The sequence below is a fragment of the Rhinoderma darwinii genome, chromosome 6, assembly GCF_050947455.1.
Source record: "Rhinoderma darwinii isolate aRhiDar2 chromosome 6, aRhiDar2.hap1, whole genome shotgun sequence".
NCBI lineage: Eukaryota > Metazoa > Chordata > Amphibia > Anura > Rhinodermatidae > Rhinoderma > Rhinoderma darwinii.
This window is the reverse complement of record NC_134692.1, coordinates 140781586-140808168: the sequence shown is the minus strand read 5'-3', so window position 1 is coordinate 140808168 and position 26583 is coordinate 140781586. Positions and strand designations below refer to the sequence as shown.

Genomic DNA, 26583 nt, shown 5'->3' with positions numbered 1-26583 from the left:
AATTGCAATTCATTACAAAATATAATATTTATAAATATCCATATCTAGTGCTTTAGAGGGCATCGGCCATGAGATTAAAAAAAGTTATAAATGGGCTCAGGGAAGGGGCAGCAGCTGCTCTTCTGTCTGTCATTGTCCTGCGTGTCATTTTAGGTTTTTGTGGAGAGGGAAAATCTGAGTCTCATCCAGCGGCACTTGAAGTTGAAAGATTTCCGCGACGCTTATCCTCGCTTCCCCCCGATCCAGTCCATACACGTGTCTCAGGACGAGCGTGAATGTCTGATGGACATGACGGAGTTCATGAACCCCACCCCCTACACTGTACCCCAGGTATCACATTCCTTTCCTGCATAGTCTCTCCTGTAGTGTCCTGATCTGGGTAATGATCTTACACATCACGTGTGATTTACAGGAAGCCTCATTGCCCCGAGTGTTCAAATTATTCCGAGCGCTCGGCCTCCGGCACCTGGTGGTGGTGGATAATCATAACCGGGTGAGTGTGAAATTGTGAAGCTGCGTTACGTCTGCCTGCGCTCTGACCCCATTGCCAGCTGCATTCCCCGGTTCTCTCGTCCCGTCCCACCTTTCTTTTTGCCTGTGTGAACCTCCACGCCTCCTTTGCCTGCTGTTTCGGCAGCGCTCTCGACTCTTCCTCCCTTTCTGAGTTTTGCCCGCATTCTCATCCCTTCGCCTCTGTCTCGTTGCATTTCTCCAGCCGCTTGCTTTTTTCCTCCCCCTTGCTCACTGCTTTTCGCTTTGGTTCTCGACCCCCCCCCCCCCCATACCTACTTGCACGTTGCGCTTCGTCTGCGTTTTGCCCCGTCCCATCTGCTCCTCGGTGCTTTGGTGAGTCGCTGAGTTCTTGTGTTCGTTCTCCCGCAGGTCGTGGGTTTGGTGACTAGAAAAGATCTCGCTCGTTATCGTATTGGGAAGAACGGCCTGGAGGAGCTGAGCCTGGCGCAGACGTGATGCTGCAACGTTCCACCGTTTTATATTCCTCTCCTTTCTTTGACGCGGACATTTAGCAGTTCTGGAAACTTGCAGCACTGCCGGGACTTGATTGCACTGGAGGTGACCGCTGCTCCTGGACGTAATAAACGGGCGGCCGCAGCCTCTTCATCATCAGATCCTTCACTGGTTACACCTCCAACATACAAGCCGCCCGTTAGCAATCATCAGTCTCAGTGTCACCTGTCAGCCATAAGCTCCAGAGCCAGCCGTAAAGTGTATGCAGCATCGGTTTATCCTGGAGCCGGCTATTTTAGTTTACTCAGATACAAACACACTATCCCGCTGATATTATCTGCACACCTCTTATTTTACAGTATAATTATACTTATGTTCCGTAATTTACACTCCACTAAATTCATATACTCTTATTCTGATCTTGAGTTATAATGTACGTTTTGAATGTGTTTTTATACTCCAGTCCCATCCAAAGCTGCATTCAGAATTCCTTTTCCTGTTATCTCTCAGGCTGCAGGATTGCACATCTCACTGCTGCCACCTATTGGCTCAATATTTACACACAGCATGCTCTGCCGTGCTGCATACAAGGATATGTAGTGTTTTCACACTAGGGGTAGCATAAAAACTACATTTCCCCTAGTGAATTGCACCATAGTGCAGTGAATCATAGGATCTGCTCTGTGCCGTTACAGGTGTGTCTGTCAGCACTGACAGATTTAGGGTAGCACTGAACGGAATTTTGAATGCAGCTCTAGATGTGATTGGAGTATAACATGATTAAGCCCAAACAGATTTATACTGTGAAATGACACACTTGGCTGGACCACGGGCCTTCATTCTGTGGCTTTCTACCTGCTGGTAAACTACAACTCCCAGCATGCCCTGGCAGCCGTAAACAGGAGTTTTAGCTTATCCACAGGTGGAAGACCACAGAATTCCATCTCATGTGGGCCTGTGCACAATAACTGGGGCGGTATCTCTTTAAAAAAATAAATATATTTAGTTTTTTATTTTAAAATCTTATTAAATGTTTAAAGGTAAGTTAGATTTTGCAGCGAAGCTCCTAGATCACGTTATTACACGTTCGGGTTTTAATATTTTATATACTGCGCTGTTGCGGTTGGGTTTTTTTTTTCAGGATTTCCACCTGCTCAAATTAGGAGACACTGAATCCGGTCCATGATCTGTTTTCATCGGGTTCAGGTTTTCATAGAATCGGTCGGGGCATTTAAAGCCTCAAGCGCTCAGCATTATGGGATATGTATGGGATGAATGGCTGTACGAAGCCGAGGGTAGAGCTGCGATGATCTGACATCATTTTTACGTTCCTTCATTTTATCGATTTAGCGTGATTGCAAGTTTTAGTTTTCGTGTTTCAAGGCGTGAGCGACAACAGGAAGCCAAAATAAAACACCCCCAAAAAAATATATATTGACTGCAGATTTAAAAAAAAAAAAAAATAATAATTTCTAAGCTGTCCATACAGGGGGATGAAGCTAGAGGGCGCCACGGCTGTCGTAGCAGAAGGATCGCCTTGTGTGTATGTGGTTCTCCAACAATTGGCATCACAGGCTGAAACCCAATTTTATGGGGGGTTGTGGGGGGGGGGGAATTACCTCCTCGATCCCCATGTTAAATACTCGCTGACCCATGATCGGCGTATTTGTAAAACCACAAACTTTCTGATCCTTCTGAAATCTGCCCTCAGAAACACTGTTTACAATGGAAGAGCTTATATTAACCAATCCGGTTACAGGGGTTAGAAAAGGGGCAGCGCCCTTTAGGTCCCGCCCCTGAGGATGTTTGTCACTCTACTAAATGTAATTTCTGGGTTCCAGCAGCACCCGACCCTCGGCCTTACATTTTATTTTTGCTTTGTTGATATTTGTACGTTTGTCTCGGTTCCCCGGATTCAGCATCCAAGTAGCACCACTGACGCTACGTTATGTCCAAAAATCACGAGCTCCAGGACCAGCCGCAGGAACCTCACAACCGTTTTCACTAAGTGACCACTTGCTATAGAAACCAAATACTGTAAAATTGCTGACAGCGTTGTAGGTTTTTTCTATGAAGCCCCCGGGGAGCGCGGTGTGGATGGATTGATGTACGTAGATGAATGCGCTCGTATGGTAGATGTGCTGCTTTTGAAATTTAAAGTGTTATTTTTAATGGGTTTTTGTTCTAAAATTTGCTGCTGTTTAAATAAATCGTTTAGTCTGGAATTCTTTTCAAATTGTATATTGTAAGTGACCAGTAGGTGGCGCTGTGTTCTACGTTTAAGTATTTTAAGGACAGGTCCCTTTAAATTGGGGAACCTAGAAGGTGCCCTAATGAAGTCAAGCCTGTACCCTCTAAATGGATGCTGAACGGCAGGTGTGATCAAATGTGCTGTATGTTATAGACTCTTCTGTACTAAGTCTGTAGATCTCACATAATAAGCCTTCTAATCACCTGGTAAATTCACCAGTAGGTGGTGCTGTGTAGTAGGTTCCGGAATTTCTGAGATAAAATTTTTAGGAGATTTCCCTTTAAAATGCGAATCTACCATCTTGGGCAGGGGGGGGGGGTGCTGCTTAACAGCTCCCTAAAGTGAGTGGTGATGGTGGGGACAGAATTTAGGGTGCGCTATGAAAAGGATGAGCCTTACCCATTCTCATAACACGCCGAGTGGGTGTACGGATACGACGTGGCACTTGTAGTGTGTGCTGTATACAAATGACACATTGCAGATGCCCCTATTTTTGGTTTGGTCCCAGTGACCGACCCCTTTTTAAAGTGGTACAACAGAATTATACAGCTGTGGTTACAATGGCTCCGCATTACCGATATTTTTAACATTTTCTGGCAAATGCTTTGCCATCGGCATCGTAAAACATTACACACGACTATATATGTCTACAAAATGCTTATGGCTGCGATTGCCCAGCACAGGGGCATAACAGAAACTGTAGTAAGAGCTGCCAATAACGCGACAGGCCCGACTACAGTGAGCTGCTCAGGCTTATAAACAATTGGGCCAAAATGTCAGTTTTCATATATGCACCACTCATTTAGTTTTGAGGAAGGGGATCTAAAATAATTCAAGTATACAGAGATTGTTGTTTTCAAAACTTTATTAAGCAAAATATATTCTGACTATTTATAGTTCACTGTATGTACAGCGTTGTGTATAGAACACATGGTAAAAGTTTATTTAATGCAGCGTAGTACCACCTGTCGCCTGTAGAGGCGAGCTATTATGTTTAATGTATTTATAATTGGGGGGAGGGTTCAAAATGAGATTGTAGTGCTAAGTTTATAGGGGGAAGTAACCACAGATATCCCCTTTGAAATTTGGGGTTTTCGGTGGGTGCCATACACCTTACCCCCAATTTGGTTAGGTGTAATGCCTACTGGTGGTCTCAGACCTTCTCATCTGGTTAGGGCGGTGCTTCCCGTGTAACAATGGGTTTCCTTAGAACCTGGTTAGAGGGAAAGTTGTAGGGGTCTTCCATGAAGGAAAATTTTTGACCATAGGTTCCCCTGTTCTAAAAAGTTTGGGAAGTTCAGGTCTCCCGAGATGTGTAGCATTCAGTTTGGCACCAGGTTTGGTCAAACAGATGGAGAAATTTGTCTAGATACCAAGTATCCTCGAATCTAGAAAGTCTCTGCTTCTCCTAAAGTATCTCAAAACATGTTCTATGATATATATATGGGGGGGGGGGGGTTATAATTGGGACCTATCTGCCGAATTCACTCATGAGGTCCCTTCCGGCGCTCTGTAACTCGTGATGAGTATCCGATGTCCAGTTTTCCAGGAGGTCACTGAAGTCGGGGGTGTTGGTATTCAGGATGCAGGATGGGACAGGAGATGGTTCCTTCCAGAATGACAAGGGCAACAAGCGCCGGTGCATGGGCACGATATGAGCGTATTTGCGGTCTAGTCTGTGTAGCCGGCCATCCTTACCCGTTGCCATCTTTTGCCTTGTATACTTCCGAAGACCAAAGTCGAAGAGCTCGGTGAGAGGACCAAGCTTCTTGGGATCTCCCTTGGTGCAGATAGTCTTTAATATCTTCTGGTCTATCTCGACGGGAGGGGTGAGAGGGTGGAACGAGTCATCTCTATCATGGTCTTTGCTTTGCGCCATCTTTACCAGGTCTTGATAATACATCTCCTGGCCTCCATACATTCGAGGAGTGAAGTAGTCTTCATAAATATTACAGGAGTCTGGATCTTCTTCCTTGCTTTTCTGACCAAAATATTTTTGAATGTCATTGCTGATGAGGTCCGAAAACTTGAGGAGCTGCTCGGTCATTGTGGGACTTTCCTCTGAGGAGGCATCATGGCTTCCATCGCTGGTTGACTTGTCTTGCGCTTCCCCATAGGATAAGTCCTCCATCTCATCTTCTTCCAGCATTTCATCGTCCTCTTCTGAGGAATCTTGGAAGTCCACATCCTGGGTCAATGCTGGGAATAGGAAGGGATGTTGGAAGGGCGGCGGTAACTTAAATTCTAAGACGTTTCTTATGACGCCAGTGGCCATTTTGTCTAGTTTTCCTAAAAAAACAAAAAAAAACATTTTAGTTTAGTGAAGTCTTCACATTATTACAGATCCCTGTGTAAATTAAGATCTGTAGCTTGGAGGTGTAACCAGGCACCGTGAGCACAAAAAGCTAGAACGGGGTTTAGGGGACTCCTTTCTAGAGAGAGGTGCGTCCCAGAGGTAGGACCCGCATCTATCCTGACATTTCCTGTGGATCTGTCATAAATGTCCTTCATGGGAAAACGCCTTTAAGCCATTTGTAGCATAAAAGGAGGCTGTGTGAACAAGCACATAAAATAAAAAAATAAAGTCCATTGTTTCATATAGATTTTATTATGTCCGGGCTTCCAGATTATTCCTCAAGAAATTAAAGTCAATGTTAAAATAGTAAAATGTGAAGTGATGTGTTATTTTTATTTTTGCCCAGTCAGGACCAGTAGCATTTTCTTCCACTATTTTATACAGTTTGTGTTGGCTAAAAAATGGACTACTTTTATGTATTTTATTTTTGTTTTATGTTTTTGTTTTTCACCAAAATGTAACAAATCATTGAAAAACAAACTCTCTTCTTTGACTACACTGTAGTTTAGATTTATGGAGACAAATCTAGTGTGTGTGTGTGTGTGTGTGTGTGTGTGTGTGTGTGTGTGTGTGTGTGTGTGTGTGTGTGTGTGTGTGTGTGTGTGTGTGTGTGTGTGTGTGTGTGTATATTTACACTTTTTTTTTTCTTATTTTTATGTATATATTATATTAAACCAATCGAAATAAAATGTCTTATATTTAAGGGGCCAATTTTAATTTGTGGGTATTTTTATCTTGAATAAATACAGTGAAATAGAGATCAAAGTAGAAACAGTAAATGAGAATATACAATAAAATTCCTATTCATCTGACACTTGATAGTCCAGGAATTCTGATAATCTGGCAATTGTTTTTGGTCGCAGAACCGCAACATAATCAAGATGGTCACAAAATCAGAAGACTGGGCAGAGATGAGCAAATGGGGAAACTCCTGATTAAAATAAAAAGTGTTGATTTTTTTTATTGTGGTAAAAAGAAATAATTTTACTTTCATTTCAAAGTTTGTTTGTTTTTTGTTTGTTTTTTTCTTAGATCAGACTGATGAGAAAATTCCTGGTGTCATTTGACCCTGCAATTATATTCAGGGTCTAAATAAATATTTTATACGGTTGACACTGGGAAATATCATTTTCATATATAGGTCATATCAATTTTAAATCAATACATTTATTTTATAATTGTAATAATTATTCTAAACATTTTTCAATTGATAAAATCCAAACCTTATACCCAAATGGTAAAAATACTTTTCAGGCTTCGTTTGTAGACCTGCATTTTCCTTTTGTATACTATTAAAATAAAATGATCTATAAATAAAATGTTTCCTATAGTTTTAGATCATTTTATTATAAAACTTTTAGTAAAAAAATTATTGACCAAAAATTGACACAAAAATAAAACTTCAAAATTGTATTTTTTTTTTACTTTATAGATTTTGTTCATTTATTTTTTTCAGAATAATCCACTTTTTTAAAAAAAAAAATTAAAGTAATTTTTTAAATGATCACATTTTTTTGAAATTTAATTCTTATCAGGTTGAAGGAAATTTGTCTGATACATAAACCAGAAAAACAACAATCAACTATATTATGCAGTCTATGAAAAATATCAATTAGAAATATTTTTTATGTGTATATTTTTGAAATGTTTTTGTTTTTTATTTTTCTATTTTAAATGTTTTTTTTTTCCCCCACAAAATTAAATAGAAATGATCTGAGACGACTCACCTACTTCTCTGCCGGGTTCCCCGTCCTATCGCCCCTGAGGCTTTAGATAAAGTATTATATAGGGAAGGTTGGCGCTGACAGGTTGACAAATATTTGATAGGAGAATTGTAATCGTACACTGGGCAAACACAGCAGGGATTTGTTTTAGCACCCGGCAACCGGGGAGCAAGGGGAAGGGAGCAAATTAGAACGGATGGTGAGTTTTAACTTAATGGTCAATTTGCCAGGGGATTCTCAAGTGGTGTTCCTGTGAATTCTGCTATTAAGTCTCTGGCCACAGATGCCCGGCCGCCACTAACACTTGTACGCGCGGCCCTTATCACCAGGTCTGATCTCCGGCTCGGCCCGGCTCTGACAGATTGCTGGAAAATTACATTTCATGCTATTTTGACTTCTGGAGTAGGGATCTTTTAAAGGACATGATGCTTGACAAACAGTTAATATTTATATAGACACGTCGTCAGTCAACGGGAATGATATAGACTGCGCCGCAAACCCAACGGAGGCAAAAATATAAAAAAATAAATAAAAATGATACAATATATATTTATCAATTATTTTTCAAAATGTTATTTTTTTTTTAAATGTTTTTGAATTTTAGAATTTGTAGGCTTCAATTTTTGTTCACGAGTTTTTGATAAATTGTAACCATTGATGTCTGGTCCTATATCCGTGTAAAGAAGCTGAAGCCGGCCGTGTGCATGAGATAATCCGCAGCCAACAGCTATTTCTGCCGGCTTCACCATAAAGCTTTTTTTTTTTTTCAAAGGGCAGAGTGGGATAAGCAGCGGCTGGCGGCAGCTTTTCTCATTCGGGAATAAAGGATTGGGCATATTGAAATCCAACATGACTGATCCATCTTTCCCCCAACATATGCCATCAGAGGACAGTTGGAAGGCCACGTAAGATTTTTGGCTTTGGCCAACGTTTATCTTGTGTATGGGCAGCGTTCAGCTTCCGCCATCATATCGGGTCATTGCGGCTTTTGTCTTTTTAATCCAATCGCGAACAAATTAGGAGAACAGTAGGTTTTGTAACAAGAGCAGTGGTGTAAGTACCGCTGTAGCAGCCATAGCGCCTGCTACGGGGCCCGTGGCACAAGGGGGCCAACGGCATGAGGGGGCCTGTGCCGCAAGCCGGCATGGCCCCCCCCATGCCCTCCGCTAGCAGCCGCTATGGCTGCTACAGCGGTAGCAATACCACATTCAATAGAGTCTGCGTCCTTTGAATGCAGATACTATTGAACACTATGACAGAGCAGGGAGGTATCTCCCTGCTCTGCCATAGCCTACTGACAGTGGCGTAGCTCTAGGGGTCGCAATTACGACCAGGCCCCTGAACCTGGGGGCCCCTGCAGCCACAGCGCTCACCACGCTGGTCCCGCTTCCTGAATGCTGGAGCAAGGAGCTGACCGCTCTGTGCTCCAGCATTCTCTGCCGTGAGCTGCTCGGCGCAGGCAGGCACGATGTAGTGACGTCATCGCCTGTCTGCACCGAGTCACTCACAGCACAGAACGGAGGAGAAGGATCCTCCACCCGTCGTGGGAACGGGGATAGCGAAGTAATTGTTATTTTTCTATTCGGCACTATGGGGCATTATACTGGGTAGGGAAGGGGGGCTGCTATAGGAGCATTTTACTATATGGGGCGGCATTATACTGTATGGGGGAGTTATACTGTGGGGGCAGCAATGGGGGCGTTAAACTGTGGGGGCCGCAATGGGGGCGTTATACTGTGGGGGCCGCAATGGGGGCGTTATACTGTGGGGGCATTATACTGTGTGGGGGCAGCTATGGGGGGCATTATACTGTGTGGGGGCAGCTATAGGGGGCATTATACTGTGTGGGGGCAGCTATAGGGGGCATTATACTGTGTGGGGGCAGCTATGGGGGGCATTATACTGTGGGGGCAGCTATAGGGGGCATTATACTGTGTGGGGGCAGCATACTGTGTGGGGGAAGCTATGGGGACATTATACTGTGTGGGGGAAGCTATGGGGACATTATACTGTGTTGGGACAGCTATAGGGACATTATACTGTGTGGAGGGCAGTTATAGGGGCATTATACTGGGTGGAGGCAGCTATGGAGGGCATTATACTGTGTGGAGGCAGCTATGGGGGCTTTATACTGTGTGGGGGCAGCTATAGGGACATTATACTGTGTGGAGGGAGCTATGGGGGCATTATACTGTGCGGGCACTATACTGTGTGGAGGCAGCTATGGGGGCATTATACTGTGTGGGGGCACTATACTGTGTGGGGGCACTATGGGGACATTATACTGTGGGGGCACTATGGGGACATTATACTGTGGGGGCATCTGTGTGGGCATTATACTGTAGGGGTCATTTGTGTGGGTATTATACTGTATGGGGGCATTATACTGCGTGGGCTGAACCGGGTGTGTATGAGCGGGGATTGGGTGGGATTAGAGACGTGGCTTAAAAGAAAAAAAAATTGCCGCTGCGCGCCACATCGATTGTCCCTCTTTGTGATACTTGAAAGTATACAGTGGGGGGTCTACACTGGGGGGTCTGGTTAGCACTGTCTACAGGGGGTCTGTATAGCACTGTTTACAGGGGGGGTTGTCTAGCAATTTTTAAGGGGGGGGGTGTCTTGCAATGTCTACGCGGGGGGGGGGCTGTCTAGCACTGTACAGGGGGGCTATATAGCACTGTCTACAGGGAGGACGTGTAGCACTGTCTACGGGGGGGCTGTATAGCACTGTCTACGGGGGGGGCTGTATAGCACTGTCTACGGGGGGGGCGTATAGCACTGTCTACGGGGGGGGCGTATAGCACTGTCTACGGGGGGGGGGGGGGGGCGTATAGCACTGTCTACAGGAGGGGCTGTATGGCACAATTTACAGGGGGGCACTATCTACAGGGCCAAGCTATGTGTGGCACCCAGGGGAGGGGGGTCCAGTCAAAAGTTTGCTATGGGGCCCATTGTTTCCCCTGAACAAGAGCAAAGTGGACCCCCATCATCATGCCATTCTGCCTCTTACCTGTCTCTTTCAGAACAAAAGGGACTTGTGGCCCTCGTGCTGCTTTTCCTTCCCTGTCTTTGCTAATGTGGAGGTCCCCGTGGAGAGCGAGAGCCGTGCTCAGGTTCACACCACCCATAGAGAACAAGCATGGGGCAACCTGAATTGGGCGCACTGGTGCCTGAGATGGCCCAAAGACCCCTCTGCCACATAAGACGCGAGTTATATAATTGGTAGGGGGGCGCCATGTTAAAGATTTTGCATTGGGGCCCAGAAGCTTTTAAGTTCTGCCTCTAATCGGGCTCCCTCCTCTTATCAGCCGCATAGAAGCTGCAACATCAAACATGTATTTGGGAACCATCAACTCTTGGGAGGTGAGAGGAGATTTTGAAGTTAATACATTTTAATCTGTCTGTTCATATTAATCTGGTGCTAAAATGTCATTAATCCGCTGCCACATGACCCACCCCTCCCCCACACTACCCAGAATTCCATCCACTGTCGAAGCTTCTTTTTCCTTTTTGGTGGGGGAAATAAAGGATCAGATAAAGGGAGAAAAAATCCTCTTGTCCTATTTGGGTACATGGATGTCAAGGGGAGAGGTTGGGTGCCCCGGATTATGACTCCCGTTCTATAAACCAGAGATGCTCCCGCTCCGGAGAACTTAACGTAGCCCCATGTATTCCAATTTTTGCTTTTTGTCCTTCCTTCCCAATTCCTTATAAATGGCGTTTTATGTTCAAAGCCGGACAAATTGGGCTATTGGCCGCAATGGGCAACACAGACCCAAATCTTTTCTAGTTCCCCCCCATTATCCCCTCCTCGTTTCCAGCGCATTTAACAACATCATGGCGGAAATATCAACGTCTATAATCCAGCACTGAGGTTCTAGTGGCATTGTTTGCTTTTATGGGTTGTCCTAGATTAGTGACTACTTTTTCACAAAAAAGTGTGGCCATGTGTGGTATTACAGCTCATCCCTATTCACTTATATCATGATGAGTTGCAATACCAGGCACAGGCAATACACAAAAGTGGCGCTGTTTCTCTGGTAAAAAAAAGTAAACCCTTTTTTGTAATCTTTGACAACCCTCTTTAAGGCACAGGACAGAATCACGTTCTTGAAACACGGCAGCGACTTGAACCCGTTTTTCTATCTTTCTAAAAAAAAAAAGCTATTATTTCTCTGAAACCGGAGTAGTAAATTGGAGCTTTTAAAGGAACCTAGACTGATGCATTGTGTTATAGGGTCTGTGGGGGTGGAGCATGACACAGGAATTCTCTCTTCCGTTCTTGAATCCGTGTCATGCTCTGCCCCCTCAGCCCCGCACAACACAATGCATCAGTTTAGGTTCCTTTAAAAGCTCCAATTTAACTTTCCTCATTGTGTAATAAACCTCTAAACTTATTCCTGCTCCCCCTCCCCTCTGCAATCTAATGGAGACAACTCTTTTAATGGAGATAATGGACCTCCCCTTTAAGTATGGTTTGTTCTTTTTGTTTTTTACCATCAAAGGGTTAACATTTCCATTAGGTGATTAGGCGTCTTAAAAATTGACTCTGTCGACTGTATTATCTCCGGCTGAATGAATTTTAAATATTGACAGTGAGGACACGTGGCCGCATTCACACTGCGACTGCAAACACCGCTTTATTATATTATTCCTGCAGGAGATTCTCTTCTGATCTGAAACGGGGCAGGCGCAGGGGGTATACAGGGTACGGAGTACAGGGGAGATGAGACTGAGGGTCCACCATCCAGCTATACAAAACAGGTGCATGGCCCCTTTAATGCCTCCTAAAGTTCATTGGCCCATTGTTCTTGGGCCCATCAGAGGGTCCTCTTCTCCTCTGGTGGGCCACTCCAACCCAGGTTGTGGGGCATTCCGGGACTCTATCTGGGGAGGGTCAACGCCCACAGTACCCCATAACATTAATGAAGTCAGATTCAACCAAACACTTACCGTAGTCTTCAGATTTTTGGTGAGGACCCCTCGGGCCGGTATATTTTTGACCCTATCAATATAAAACTAGTTGGGGCAGTTTGACTTTTTGAACAAGTCCCTGCCATTCCCAGGGTCCTCTTTGTGCTTCTGATTGGCTGAGAAGGGCATCGGGCACATATGTTTCCTTACTCATATGGGTCTATATAGATGTTTTTGTTTTACCCCTATGATTATCACTTTTAAAGGACTGGTTTTTTTCTTGACCCTTAAAGAGATTCCCATGACCTTTAAGAAGTCTGGACCTTTTAAAAAGAGGAGGAGCTCTGTTTCTGTTGAGTCAGGTGGGCGGAGCTGAAATCTTCAAGGCTCCTGATTGGCACTTTGGGCACACTTGTGGGCAGACCTTTGTATGCATTTATTATAAAGTAAGAATGGCCCACCAGATCATCTATGGGTCCAGCTGGACCGCTCTCTCTCAAGCTGGTAGTAGAGGGGGTCACGCTCCAGGAGGGCGTTATCACTTGTTTTGGGTTATGTCACAAATGGCCCATTAGGCCCTCTTGATGATATGATCTGTTTAGTATGAAATGAAAATTGGGTGCAAACATAAGTTTGGGCCTATATGGTCGGCCCATATCCCAATGGTATGCCATGTTTTTGATTCAAGCAAGATTCACATGGGGCAATATTTTAACCCACTGAAATTGGTCTTTTCTTTTTTTTTTTTTACCCTTTCCAAGCTTTCCTACCCCTTTCCATCAGACATAAAAAACAATATGACACGTCGCAGCATATGTCCGAGCATCTGCTGCTCTGCAGAATTTCCAGAGCCATCACCGTCCCCTCCCTTATCAGCCCGTGGCACTGGAGGGCGGACAAGGCCCTGGTTATACTGTCATGGTTGCCCAGAAACTTAAAAAAAAAAAAAGGTAAACCTTAGTTAATAATACAACCCCCTCCCCCGCTGCTCCTTGTCTTTCACCCGCTGATTTTACAAGGCAAAAATCAATATGTACAATATGTTTGCACTTAAGGAGGACTCCAATGAATTACACAGTCCATTAGGCACACGAGGACTGCGGCTCGGCCGCCGCCATTACATGGACATTAACAAAACTTTAATACAGTTTGTTTTTAGATAACAGATAAACTCTCACCTCGTCTTCCTCGCTCGCTCCAGGCCCCGTCCTCTGTCCGTGTGGAGACGCTTACAGGAACAGCTCACGCTCATTATAACTACAGGCCAATTATAAAATATTACAGCCACTGACAATTCATTGGGAACTTCCACCCAAAAATGGCCATGTGTTTCTATAAGTATGAGGCCAAACCGGCAGAGAGGAGGCAAACCCCAAGCTTCAACATGGTCTTGGTTTGAGGTCACCGAGGGAAACCCCCAGTGATGTCATCAGTCGCCGTTTGCTCCATGACCAGTCAGCTCTGGATTTTTGGGAGGAACCAAGGCTATGGGGTAATAATATGTTATCAATAATATATATATATTCTATCTATCTATCTATCTATCTATCTATCTATCTATCATCTCATAGCTGTCAGTTCAGTCTGTGGCCCTTTTCTTATTTCAGACATAATTCTTTGTTCTGATGGATCCTTGAAACCTTATTGGTAGAGTTATCCTTTATATATTAATATCCTTTGTCAAGGCTGTAAACGCCCATTCATTTACATAAACCTGGATTGCCTGTCACTTTAAAAGTAAAGCTGCCCCTCCTCCTCGTGCCCCTGAGGGAATTGTGTTATAAGCAATTACCTAATATATTTTTATTTCCTAAATTATGAATGGGCGCGATTCAGGCAGTGGAGAACATAGATGCGAGCGGGCCCATCGCAAAGATCAAAATGGGCCCCCATTATGGTTTGTTTCTACCTCCACCTCTTTTCATGACCTTTGAGTCAATTCCCCCATCCCCTAGTTTGCCAACATTGCCATTCCTCTGGGGAGTAGAGTCCTGCACAGGTTCACCCACCCACCAAGCAAAGGCTTGGGTCCCCTTACTCCAATGGCCCTATAGCTGCTGCTTGGTCGGCCTCTATGGTACAAATGCCCTTGGGTTCAGGTCATGGTTGGCAGCTGTGGTGACGTCATTTTCCAGGCCACGCCGTTGCTCTTCTCCTAGGTAGAGAAGTCTTTGTGATCACCTCGCAGTGACCTCGTTGTCCTCCATCCCTCGCCCTTATCTGGGGCCATCTCCTTCCATCACCTTGTTTGTTTTCTCCCTTCCTATACATAAGATCCTTGTATCTCATCAATCACGTCACTCTCACGACATCTCACCATCAAGGGAATCTATTGAACCCGACCTCAGACCCTTTGTCTTATTGACGGGGCAATATCAAGGAAGTGAAAACCGTATCTCTTCCTGCGTCTCATGCTGGAGATAGCGGCTCATTCCCAAACAGCGATGTCTCATGGAAAGCAAAGACGTCTCAGGTAAGAGGATTGTGTAAACATTAAGGAGAAAGGTAGGGGGAGGGGCACAAGGTTTGGAAATCGGGAATACTTGTAATTGTAATGTAAGATTATCTGAGGAGAACCTGCACCAAAGTATAAAGAAACTGCAGGAATCGCAACTCCAGACACCACTGCCGTCTTATCTACGGACTACAGACACTGTTTATGGGATCCTGTATTCTGTCTATAGAGCAGTGACCGGTATATTCTAGGGAATCGCCTTTTATGCAATTGTTGTCTGTCCCAGAGAAAGAAACGTTTTATTGCTTTGAACTGATTTAGCGTTTTTGGATAATAAAAGTTACAGAAGGCCAAACATAGGAGCAGTATTATAGTAGTTATATTCTTGTATATAGGGGCAGTATTATAGTAGTTATATTCTTGTATATATAGGAGGCAGTATTATAGTAGTTATATTCTTGTATATAGGAGCAGTATTATAGTAGTTATAGTCTTGTATATAGGGGGCAGTATTATCGTAGTTATATCCTTGTATATATGGCAGTATTATAGTAGTTATATTCTTGTATATAGGAGCAGTATTATAGTAGTTATATTCTTGTATATAGGGGGCAGTATTATAGTAGTTATATTCTTGTATATAGGGGGCAGTATTATAGTAGTTATATTCTTGTATATAGGAGCAGTATTATAGTAGTTATATTCTTGTATATAGGAGCAGTATTATAGTAGTTATATTCTTGTATATAGGGAGCAGTATTATAGTAGTTATATTCTTGTATATAGGAGCAGTATTATAGTAGTTATATTCTTGTATATAGGAGCAGTATTATAGTCGTTATATTCTTGTATATAGGGGGCAGTATTATAGCAGTTATATTCTTGTATATAGGAGCAGTATTATAGTAGTTATAGTCTTGTATATAGGGGGCAGTATTATCGTAGTTATATCCTTGTATATATGGCAGTATTATAGTAGTTATATTCTTGTATATAGGAGCAGTATTATAGTAGTTATATTCTTGTATATAGGGGCAGTATTATAGTAGTTATATTCTTGTATATATAGGAGGCAGTATTATAGTAGTTATATTCTTGTATATAGGAGCAGTATTATAGTAGTTATAGTCTTGTATATAGGGGGCAGTATTATCGTAGTTATATTCTTGTATATAGGGAGCAGTATTATAGTAGTTATATTCTTGTATATAGGAGCAGTATTATAGTAGTTATATTCTTGTATACAGGGGGCAGTATTATAGTAGTTATATTCTTGTATATAGGGGCAGTATTATAGTAGTTATATTCTTGTATATAGGGGCAGTATTATAGTAGTTATATTCTTGTATATAGGGGCAGTATTATAGTAGTTATATTCTTGTATATAGGGGCAGTATTATAGTAGTTATATTCTTGTATATAGGAGCAGTATTATAGTAGTTATATTCTTGTATATAGGAGCAGTATTATAGTAGTTATATTCTTGTATATAGGGGGCAGTATTATAGTAGTTATTTTCTAGTCTATAGGGGAATGTATTATAGTAGTTATATTCTTGTATATAGGGGCAGTATTATAGTAGTTATATTCTTGTATATAGGGGGCAGTATTATAGTAGTTATATTCTTGTATATAGGGGGCAGTATTATAGTCGTTATATTCTTGTATATAGGAGGCAGTATTATAGTCGTTATATTCTTGTATATATGAGGCAGTATTATAGTAGTTATATTCTTGTATATATGAGGCAGTATTATAGTAGTTATATTCTTGTATATAGGGGGCAGTATTATAGTAGTTATATTCTTGTATATAGAGGCAGTATTATAGTAGTTATATTCTTGTATATGGGAGGCAGTATTATAGTAGTTATATTCTTGTATAAAGGGAGCAGCATTATAGTAGTTATATTATTGTTTATAGGAGGCAGTATTATAGTAGTTATATTCTTGTATATAGGAGTAGTATTATAGTAGTTATATTCCTGTATATAGGGGGCAGTATTATAGTAATTATATTCTTGTATATAGGGGGCAGTATTATAGTAGTTATATTCTTGTATATAGGGGGCAGTATTATAGTAGTTATATTCTTCTATAAAGGGAGCAGCATTATAGTATTTATATTCTTGTATATAGAGGCAGTATTATAGTAGTTATATTCTTGTATGTAGGGGGCAGTATTATAGTAGTTATATTCTTGTATATAGGGGCAGTATTATAGTAGTTATATTCTTGTATATATAGGAGGCAGTATTATAGTAGTTATATTCTTGTATATAGGGGCAGTATTATATTAGTTATATTCTTGTATATAGGGGGCAGTATTATAGTAGTTATATTCTTGTATATAGGAGGCAGTATTATAGTAGTTATATTCTTGTATATAGGGGCAGTATAATAGTAGTTATATTCTTGTATATAGGGGCAGTATTATAGTAGTTATATTCTTGTATATAGGGGGCAGTACTATAGTAGTTATATTCCTGTATATAGGGGCAGTATTATAGTAGTTATATTCTTGTATATAGGGGCAGTATTATAGTAGTTATATTCTTGTGCATAGGGGGCAGTATTATAGTAGTTATATTCTTGTATATAGGGGGCAGTATTATAGTAGTTATATTCTTGTATATAGGGGGCAGTATTACAGTAGTTATATTCTTGTATATAGGTGCAGTATTATAGTAGTTATATTCTTGTATATAGGGGCAGTATTATAGCAGTTATATTCTTGTATATAGGGGGCAGTATTATAGTAGTTATATTCTTGTATATAGGGGGCAGTATTATAGTAGTTATATATAGGAGGCAGTATTATAGCAGTTATATTCTTGTATATAGGAGCAGTATTATATTAGTTATATTCTTGTATATAGGGGGCAGTATTATAGTAGTTATATTCTTGTATATAGGAGGCAGTATTATAGTAGTTATATTCTAGTATATAGGGGCAGTATAATAGTAGTTATATTCTTGTATATAGGGGCAGTATTATAGTAGTTATATTCTTGTATATAGGGGGCAGTATTATAGTAGTTACATTCCTGTATATAGGGGCAGTATTATAGTAGTTATATTCTTGTATATAGGGGCAGTATTATAGTAGTTATATTCTTGTGCATAGGGGGCAGTATTATAGTAGTTATATTCTTGTATATAGGGGGCAGTATTATAGTAGTTATATTCTTGTATATAGGGGGCAGTATTACAGTAGTTATATTCTTGTATATAGGAGCAGTATTATAGTAGTTATATTCTTGTTTATAGGGAGCAGTATTATAGTAGTTATATTCTTGTTTATAGGGGCAGTATTATTGTAGTTATATTCTTGTTTATAGGGGCAGTATTATAGTAGTTATATTCTTGTATATAGGGGGCAGTATTATAGTAGTTATATTCTTGTATATAGGAGCAGTATTATAGTAGTTATATTCTTGTATATAGAGGGCAGTATTATAGTAGTTATATTCTTGTTTATAGGGAGCAGTATTATAGTAGTTATATTCTTGTTTATAGGGGCAGTATTATAGTAGTTATATTCTTGTTTATAGGGGCAGCATTATAGTATTTATATTCTTGTATATAGAGGCAGTATTATAGTAGTTATATTCTTGTATATAGGAGGCAGTATTATAGTTATATTCTTGTATATAGAGGGCAGTATTATAGTAGTTATATTCTTGTATATAGAGGGCAGTATTATAGTAGTTATATTCTTGTATATAGGAGCAGTATTATAGTAGTTATATTCTTGTACATAGGGGGCAGTATTATAGTAGTTATATTCTTGTATATAGGGGCAGTATTATAGTAGTTATATTCTTGTATATAGGGGGCAGTATTATAGTATTTATATTCTTGTATATAGAGGCAGTATTATAGTAGTTATATTCTTGTATATAGGAGGCAGTATTATAGTAGTTATATTCTTGTATATAGAGGGCAGTATTATAGTAGTTCTATTCTTGTATTTAGGGAGCAGTATTATAGTAGTTATATTCTTGTATATAGGGGTAGTATTATAGTAGTTATATTCTTGTACATAGGGGGCAGTATTATAGTAGTTATATTCTTGTATATAGGGGCAGTATTATAGTAGTTATATTCTTGTATATAGGAGCAGTATTATAGTAGTTATATTCTTGTATATAGGGGCAGTATTATAGTAGTTATATTCTTGTATATAGGAGCAGTAGTATAGTAGTTGTATTCTTGTATATAGAGGGCAGTATTATAGTAGTTATATTCTTGTATATAGGGGCAGTATTATAGTAGTTATATTCTTGTATATAGGGGTAGTATTATAGTGGTTATATTCTTGTATATAGGAGCAGTATTATAGTAGTTATATTCTTGTATATAGGAGCAGTATTATAGTAGTTATATTCTTGTATGTAGGAGCAGTATTATAGTGGTTATATTCTTGTATATAGGAGCAGTATTATAGTAGTTATATTCTTGTATATAGGAGCAGTATTATAGTAGTTATATTCTTGTATATAGGGGCAGTATTATAGTAGTTATATTATTGTATATAGGGGGCAGTATTATAGTAGTTATATTCTTGGATATAGGGGTAGTATTATAGTAGTTATATTCTTGTATATAGGGGCAGTATTATAGTAGCTATATTCACCATGTTAATATAAATTGTGACTGGAATAGGTTTCTGACATGTGGTTATAATTAGTGGTGTAATAATGCAGTCCATCCACTGGGGGGAGTGCTAGATCTGGAGGTGTTGATGTTATCAGACCTCACTTTCCTCCTGTTGTTACCTGTCCATGGTGCTGAACTGCTGAGTGAGACACGAGGAAAGTTACACACAAGTCCCAATTCTATCCGTATTCTAGAATCAGATTACATACAAACCTCACCCGCCACTTCTCATTATATCCATCATCACAATAATTCACATGTCACATGCAATCTCTATCATATCTTATAGGAAAAACAATGAATTCCTTAATATTTTCAAAATCTCTACTTGCGGTTAGTGAATGGAAACATAGTTTAAGCTAAAAATCCCTACAGACACAATATTTGTCACAGCGGAGTGTGTGTTACAGTTGTATCCTGTCTAAACAATCCTCTGTGAAGATAATTGCCTGGACTCCAGGCTGATACATTGTAACGAACTTACCAGGACAGGAGAGAGAATTGTGCTGTTAATGCATTTTAACATAGAGTATTGTCTAGACTGTATACAATTGTAACAAACCCTCAGCTGTGACAAGTAGTAAGTGAGTAGTTTGCATAAGAAGGGCTATGAATGGGTGCAGAGCTTAAAATTTCCTTTCGTTTAGTTCTCAAATGTTGCATTAACATGATGTGTAAGAATGGTGGAGCTGGAAACAGAGATACCACTGCAGCTGGGGCACAGACAGAAGAATTCTGGTTGTATGCCGCCCACATCACTGCCCACATCACATGTAGTGTCAGCACTGCACTGGATGATAATATGCCAGTCGTGCCTGAATCACAGTTCGGAGTCATTACTAGGAGAAGGGTCGCTGCTGCTGCTGACATACATTTTCTGCTGACAGCTGCGTACTTCTCCATCGTGCAAAAATGATTACTCTCCCCAGAAAGAACGATTCCCTTTTTGTAAGCAAAAACGTCCCCAAAAAATTTGAATATCAATCATTTTATAGTTAAATCTGTTTCTTGGAAGTTGGGTGACTTACAAAATTGCCGATATGAGGATGTCACCCAACTGTCCCAGTCTCCTGAATGGCGAATCAGCTTCTTGTCTCATTACTCTTCCCCTGATCTCATATTTCTGCAGAACTACACAGCTCTGCTATTCAGGACGCTAGGAAAGCTGAATAACAACCCCTATAGGAGCTGTAATGACGGCCATATTGGTTGTCACCAAGTTATATACAGATATATAGCTCCGATCCAAGCTGTTTAACCACTTAGATGCCGTGGTCAATAGCAACCGCGGCATCTAAGCTGTTAGTACGAGGGGGGCGGCCCCCTACGACAGCCTGTTGGCTCCCCCTTGTGGCGATCGCAGTGTTACGATGATTTTTGGCTTGGTATTTGATTTTCTACATCTACGTTTCCGCGAGGTGCTAGTATGCGCAGTCTAAAGTGTAAAAGCATAAAAAAAAGTGTCCAGAGGCTCGTTATCCCACCCGTCCAGGTAATCATCCCACTTTTAATTGGCCCATTCTTATATAAATACTCTGCGTCATTCACTAACCTGCGCCCCAGAAGACGCAACGGCAAAACGCGCATTGGGCAGGTGGTGGCCATCTTGGTCTGTCTGCCTTAACTTGTACTTCTTTTGTTGCTACACTTTTGACTGTGCGTAGTCGCACACATGCAGCTGTGAAAGGGTTAACAGATGATATTTCACGTGTTTACCCACCCGAACCACAGTAACTGGTTTCTCCAGATCAGACAGACATGACACACTGTCACAAACCCCCCGCCCAGTGCCTGGAGCACCAGAGATGAGGAGCGCCAAAGGTAATACGTGGCCAGCAATGTCAGGATGATAATATATCTTCTGTATGACAAGTACCCACCCGCCTGTACTTTTCCACCGTACCAGTCTGGAACTGACAACCGCGCCGATCATCACACTTACCTTACCCCGAACCTGAGGACTCTGATAACAGGACGACACTGTATATGGGGCAAACGATGGATGGTGTGCTGTATAAAGGGGCACCCTCAGGTCAGATTCACACAAACCAGTGCAAACTCAGAAGTGACAAACATTCGTTTTTTACGTCCAAGTTGCACCGTGCGGGTTCAGTTTTCACGGATCCCCATAGACTTGGGTCTATGGAGGGATCGAGAGAAAATGGAAGAAAATAAGACATGTTCTATTTTTCAACGGACCCTTCACACCAGGGGTCTCGACCGGTTACATGGGCCGCACAGAAAAAATGTGACGTTGACGCCGCATTACTTTCATATGTGATACAATACAAAAGTATTATTAATCAAGTAGTTATTTGAATTACTATAACACTACATTACATTACTATAACACTACATTACTATAACACTACATTACATTACTATAACACTACATTACTATAACACTACATTACTATAACACTACATTACTATAACACTACATTACTATAACACTACATTACTGTAACACTACATTACTATAACACTACATTACTATAATAACACTACATTACTATAACGCTACATTACTATAACACTACATTACTATAACACTACATTACTATAACACTACATTACTATAACACTACATTACTATAACACCACATTACTATAACACTACATTACTATAACACTACATTACTATAACACTACATTACTATAACACTACATTACTATAACACTACATTACTATAACACTACATTACTATAACACTACATTACTATAACACTACATTACTATAACACTACATTACTATAACACTACATTACTATAACACTACATTACTATAACACTACATTACTATAATACTACATTACTATAACACTACATTACTATAACACTACATTACTATAACACTACATTACTATAACACTACATTACTATAACACTACATTACTATAACACTACATTACTATAACGCTACATTACTATAACGCTACATTACTATAACGCCACATTACTATAACACTACATTACTATAACACTACATTACTATAACACTACATTACTATAACGCTACATTACTATAACGCTACATTACTATAACGCCACATTACTATAACACTACATTACTATAACACTACATTACTATAACACTACATTACTATAACACTACATTACTATAACACTACATTACTATAACACTACATTACTATAACGCTACATTACTATAACACTACATTACTATAACACTACATTACTATAACACTACATTACTATAACACTACATTACTATAACACTACATTACTATAACACTACATTACTGTAACACTACATTACTATAACACTACATTACTGTAACACTACATTACTATAACACTACATTACTATAACACTACATTACTATAATAACACTACATTACTATAACGCTACATTACTATAACACTACATTACTATAACACTACATTACTATAACACTACATTACTATAACACTACATTACTATAACACCACATTACTATAACACTACATTACTATAACACTACATTACTATAACACTACAACACTACATTACTATAACACTACATTACTATAACACTACATTACTATAACACTACATTACTATAACACCACATTACTATAACACTACATTACTATAACACTACATTACTATAACACTACAACACTACATTACTATAACACTACATTACTATAACACTACATTACTATAACACTACATTACTATAACACTACATTACTATAATAACACTACATTACTATAACGCTACATTACTATAACACTACATTACTATAACACCACATTACTATAACACTACATTACTATAACACTACATTACTATAACACTACATTACTATAACACTACATTACTATAACACTACATTACTATAAGAATACTACATTACTATAACACTACTACATTACTATAACACTACATTACTATAACACTACATTACTATAACACTACATTACTATAACACTACATTACTATAACACTACATTACTATAACACTACATTACTATAACACTACATTACTATAACACTACATTACTGTAACACTACATTACTATAACACTACATTACTGTAACACTACATTACTATAACACTACATTACTATAACACTACATTACTATAACACTACATTACTATAATAACACTACATTACTATAACGCTACATTACTATAACACTACATTACTATAACACCACATTACTATAACACTACATTACTATAACACTACATTACTATAACACTACAACACTACATTACTATAACACCACATTACTATAACACTACATTACTATAACACTACATTACTATAACACTACATTACTATAACACTACATTACTATAACACTACATTACTATAACACTACATTACTATAACACTACATTACTATAACACTACAACACTACATTACTATAACACTACATTACTATAACACTACATTACTATAACACTACATTACTATAACACCACATTACTATAACACTACATTACTATAACACTACAACACTACAACACTACATTACTATAACACTACATTACTATAACACTACATTACTATAACACTACATTACTATAACACTACATTACTATAACACTACATTACTATAACACTACATTACTATAACACTACATTACTATAACACTACATTACTATAATACTACATTACTATAACACTACATTACTATAACACTACATTACTATAACACTACATTACTATAACACTACATTACTATAACACTACATTACTATAACACTACATTACTATAACGCTACATTACTATAACGCTACATTACTATAACGCCACATTACTATAACACCACATTACTATAACACCACATTACTATAACACTACATTACTATAACACTACATTACTATAACACTACATTACTATAACACTACATTACTATAACACTACATTACTATAACACTACATTACTATAACACTACATTACTATAACACTACATTACTATAACGCTACATTACTATAACGCTACATTACTATAACACTACATTACTATAACACTACATTACTATAACACTACATTACTATAACACCACATTACTATAACACCACATTACTATAACACTACATTACTATAACACTACATTACTATAACACTACATTACTGTAACACTACATTACTATAACACTACATTACTATAACACTACATTACTATAACACTACATTACTATAACACTACATTACTATAACGCTACATTACTATAACGCTACATTACTATAACACTACATTACTATAACACTACATTACTGTAACACTACATTACTATAACACTACATTACTATAACACTACATTACTGTAACACTACATTACTATAACACTACATTACTATAACACTACATTACTATAACACTACATTACTATAACGCTACATTACTATAACGCTACATTACTATAACGCTACATTACTATAACGCTACATTACTATAACGCTACATTACTATAACGCTACATTACTATAACGCTACATTACTATAACGCTACATTACTATAACGCTACATTACTATAACGCTACATTACTATAACGCTACATTACTATAACGCTACATTACTATAACGCTACATTACTATAACGCTACATTACTATAACGCTACATTACTATAACACTACATTACTATAACACTACATTACTATAACACTACATTACTATAACACTACATTACTATAACACTACATTACTATAACACTACATTACTATAACACTACATTACTATAACACTACATTACTATAACACTACATTACTATAACACTACATTACTATAACACTACATTACTATAACACTACATTACTATAACACTACATTACTATAACACTACATCACTATAACACTACATTACTATAACACTACATTACTATAACACTACATTACTATAACACTACATTACTATAACACTACATTACTATAACACTACATTACTATAACACTACATTACTATAACACTACATTACTATAACACTACATTACTATAACACTACATTACTATAACACTACATTACTATAACACTACATTACTATAATAACACTACATTACTATAACACTACATTACTATAACACTACATTACTATAACACTACATTACTATAACGCTACATTACTATAACGCTACATTACTATAACGCTACATTACTATAACGCTACATTACTATAACACTACATTACTATAACACTACATTACTATAACACTACATTACTATAACACTACATTACTATAACACTACATTACTATAACGCTACATTACTATAACGCTACATTACTATAACGCTACATTACTATAACACTACATTACTATAACACTACATTACTATAACACTACATTACTATAACACTACATTACTATAACACTACATTACTATAATAACACTACATTACTATAACACTACATTACTATAACACTACATTACTATAACACTACATTACTATAACACTACATTACTATAACACTACATTACTATAACACTACATTACTATAACACTACATTACTATAACACTACATTACTATAACACTACATTACTATAACGCTACATTACTATAACACTACTACATTACTATAACACTACATTACTATAACACTACATTACTATAACACTACATTACTATAACACTACATCACTATAACACTACATTACTATAACACTACATTACTATAATACTACATTACTATAACACTACATTACTATAACACTACATTACTATAACACTACATTACTATAACACTACATTACTATAACACTACATTACTATAATAACACTACATTACTATAACACTACATTACTATAACACTACATTACTATAACACTACATTACTATAACACTACATTACTATAACACTACATTACTATAACACTACATTACTATAACACTACATTACTATAACGCTACATTACTATAATAACGCTACATTACTATAACGCTACATTACTATAACACTACATTACTATAACGCTACATTACTATAACACTACATTACTATAATAACACTACATTACTATAACACTACATTACTATAACACTACATTACTATAACACTACATTACTATAACACTACATTACTATAACACTACATTACTATAACACTACATTACTATAACACTACATTACTATAACACTACATTACTATAACACTACATTACTATAACGCTACATTACTATAACACTACTACATTACTATAACACTACATTACTATAACACTACATTACTATAATACTACATTACTATAACACTACATTACTATAACACTACATTACTAT

General features: G+C 38.5%; 2 protein-coding genes across 3 annotated transcripts in view; one reads left to right on the top strand and one right to left on the bottom strand.

Annotated features, from left to right (window-relative positions):
• Positions 1-3196, top strand: part of CLCN7 (chloride voltage-gated channel 7) — a 29494-nt gene extending 26298 nt beyond the window's left edge. For both annotated transcript variants that reach the window (XM_075830690.1, XM_075830689.1), the window contains 3 exons: positions 154-330; positions 413-493; positions 883-3196. In XM_075830690.1, coding sequence (XP_075686805.1) covers positions 154-330; positions 413-493; positions 883-969 — 345 coding nt within the window. In that variant the 3' untranslated portion in view covers positions 970-3196. The remainder of the gene's footprint in view (positions 1-153; positions 331-412; positions 494-882) is intronic.
• An 896-nt stretch (positions 3197-4092) lies between these two features.
• Positions 4093-26583, bottom strand: part of PERCC1 (proline and glutamate rich with coiled coil 1) — a 55038-nt gene continuing 32547 nt past the window's right edge. Inside the window, exon 3 of the mRNA XM_075830692.1 lies at positions 4093-5506. Coding sequence (XP_075686807.1) covers positions 4689-5492 — 804 coding nt within the window. The 5' untranslated portion in view covers positions 5493-5506 and the 3' untranslated portion in view covers positions 4093-4688. The remainder of the gene's footprint in view (positions 5507-26583) is intronic.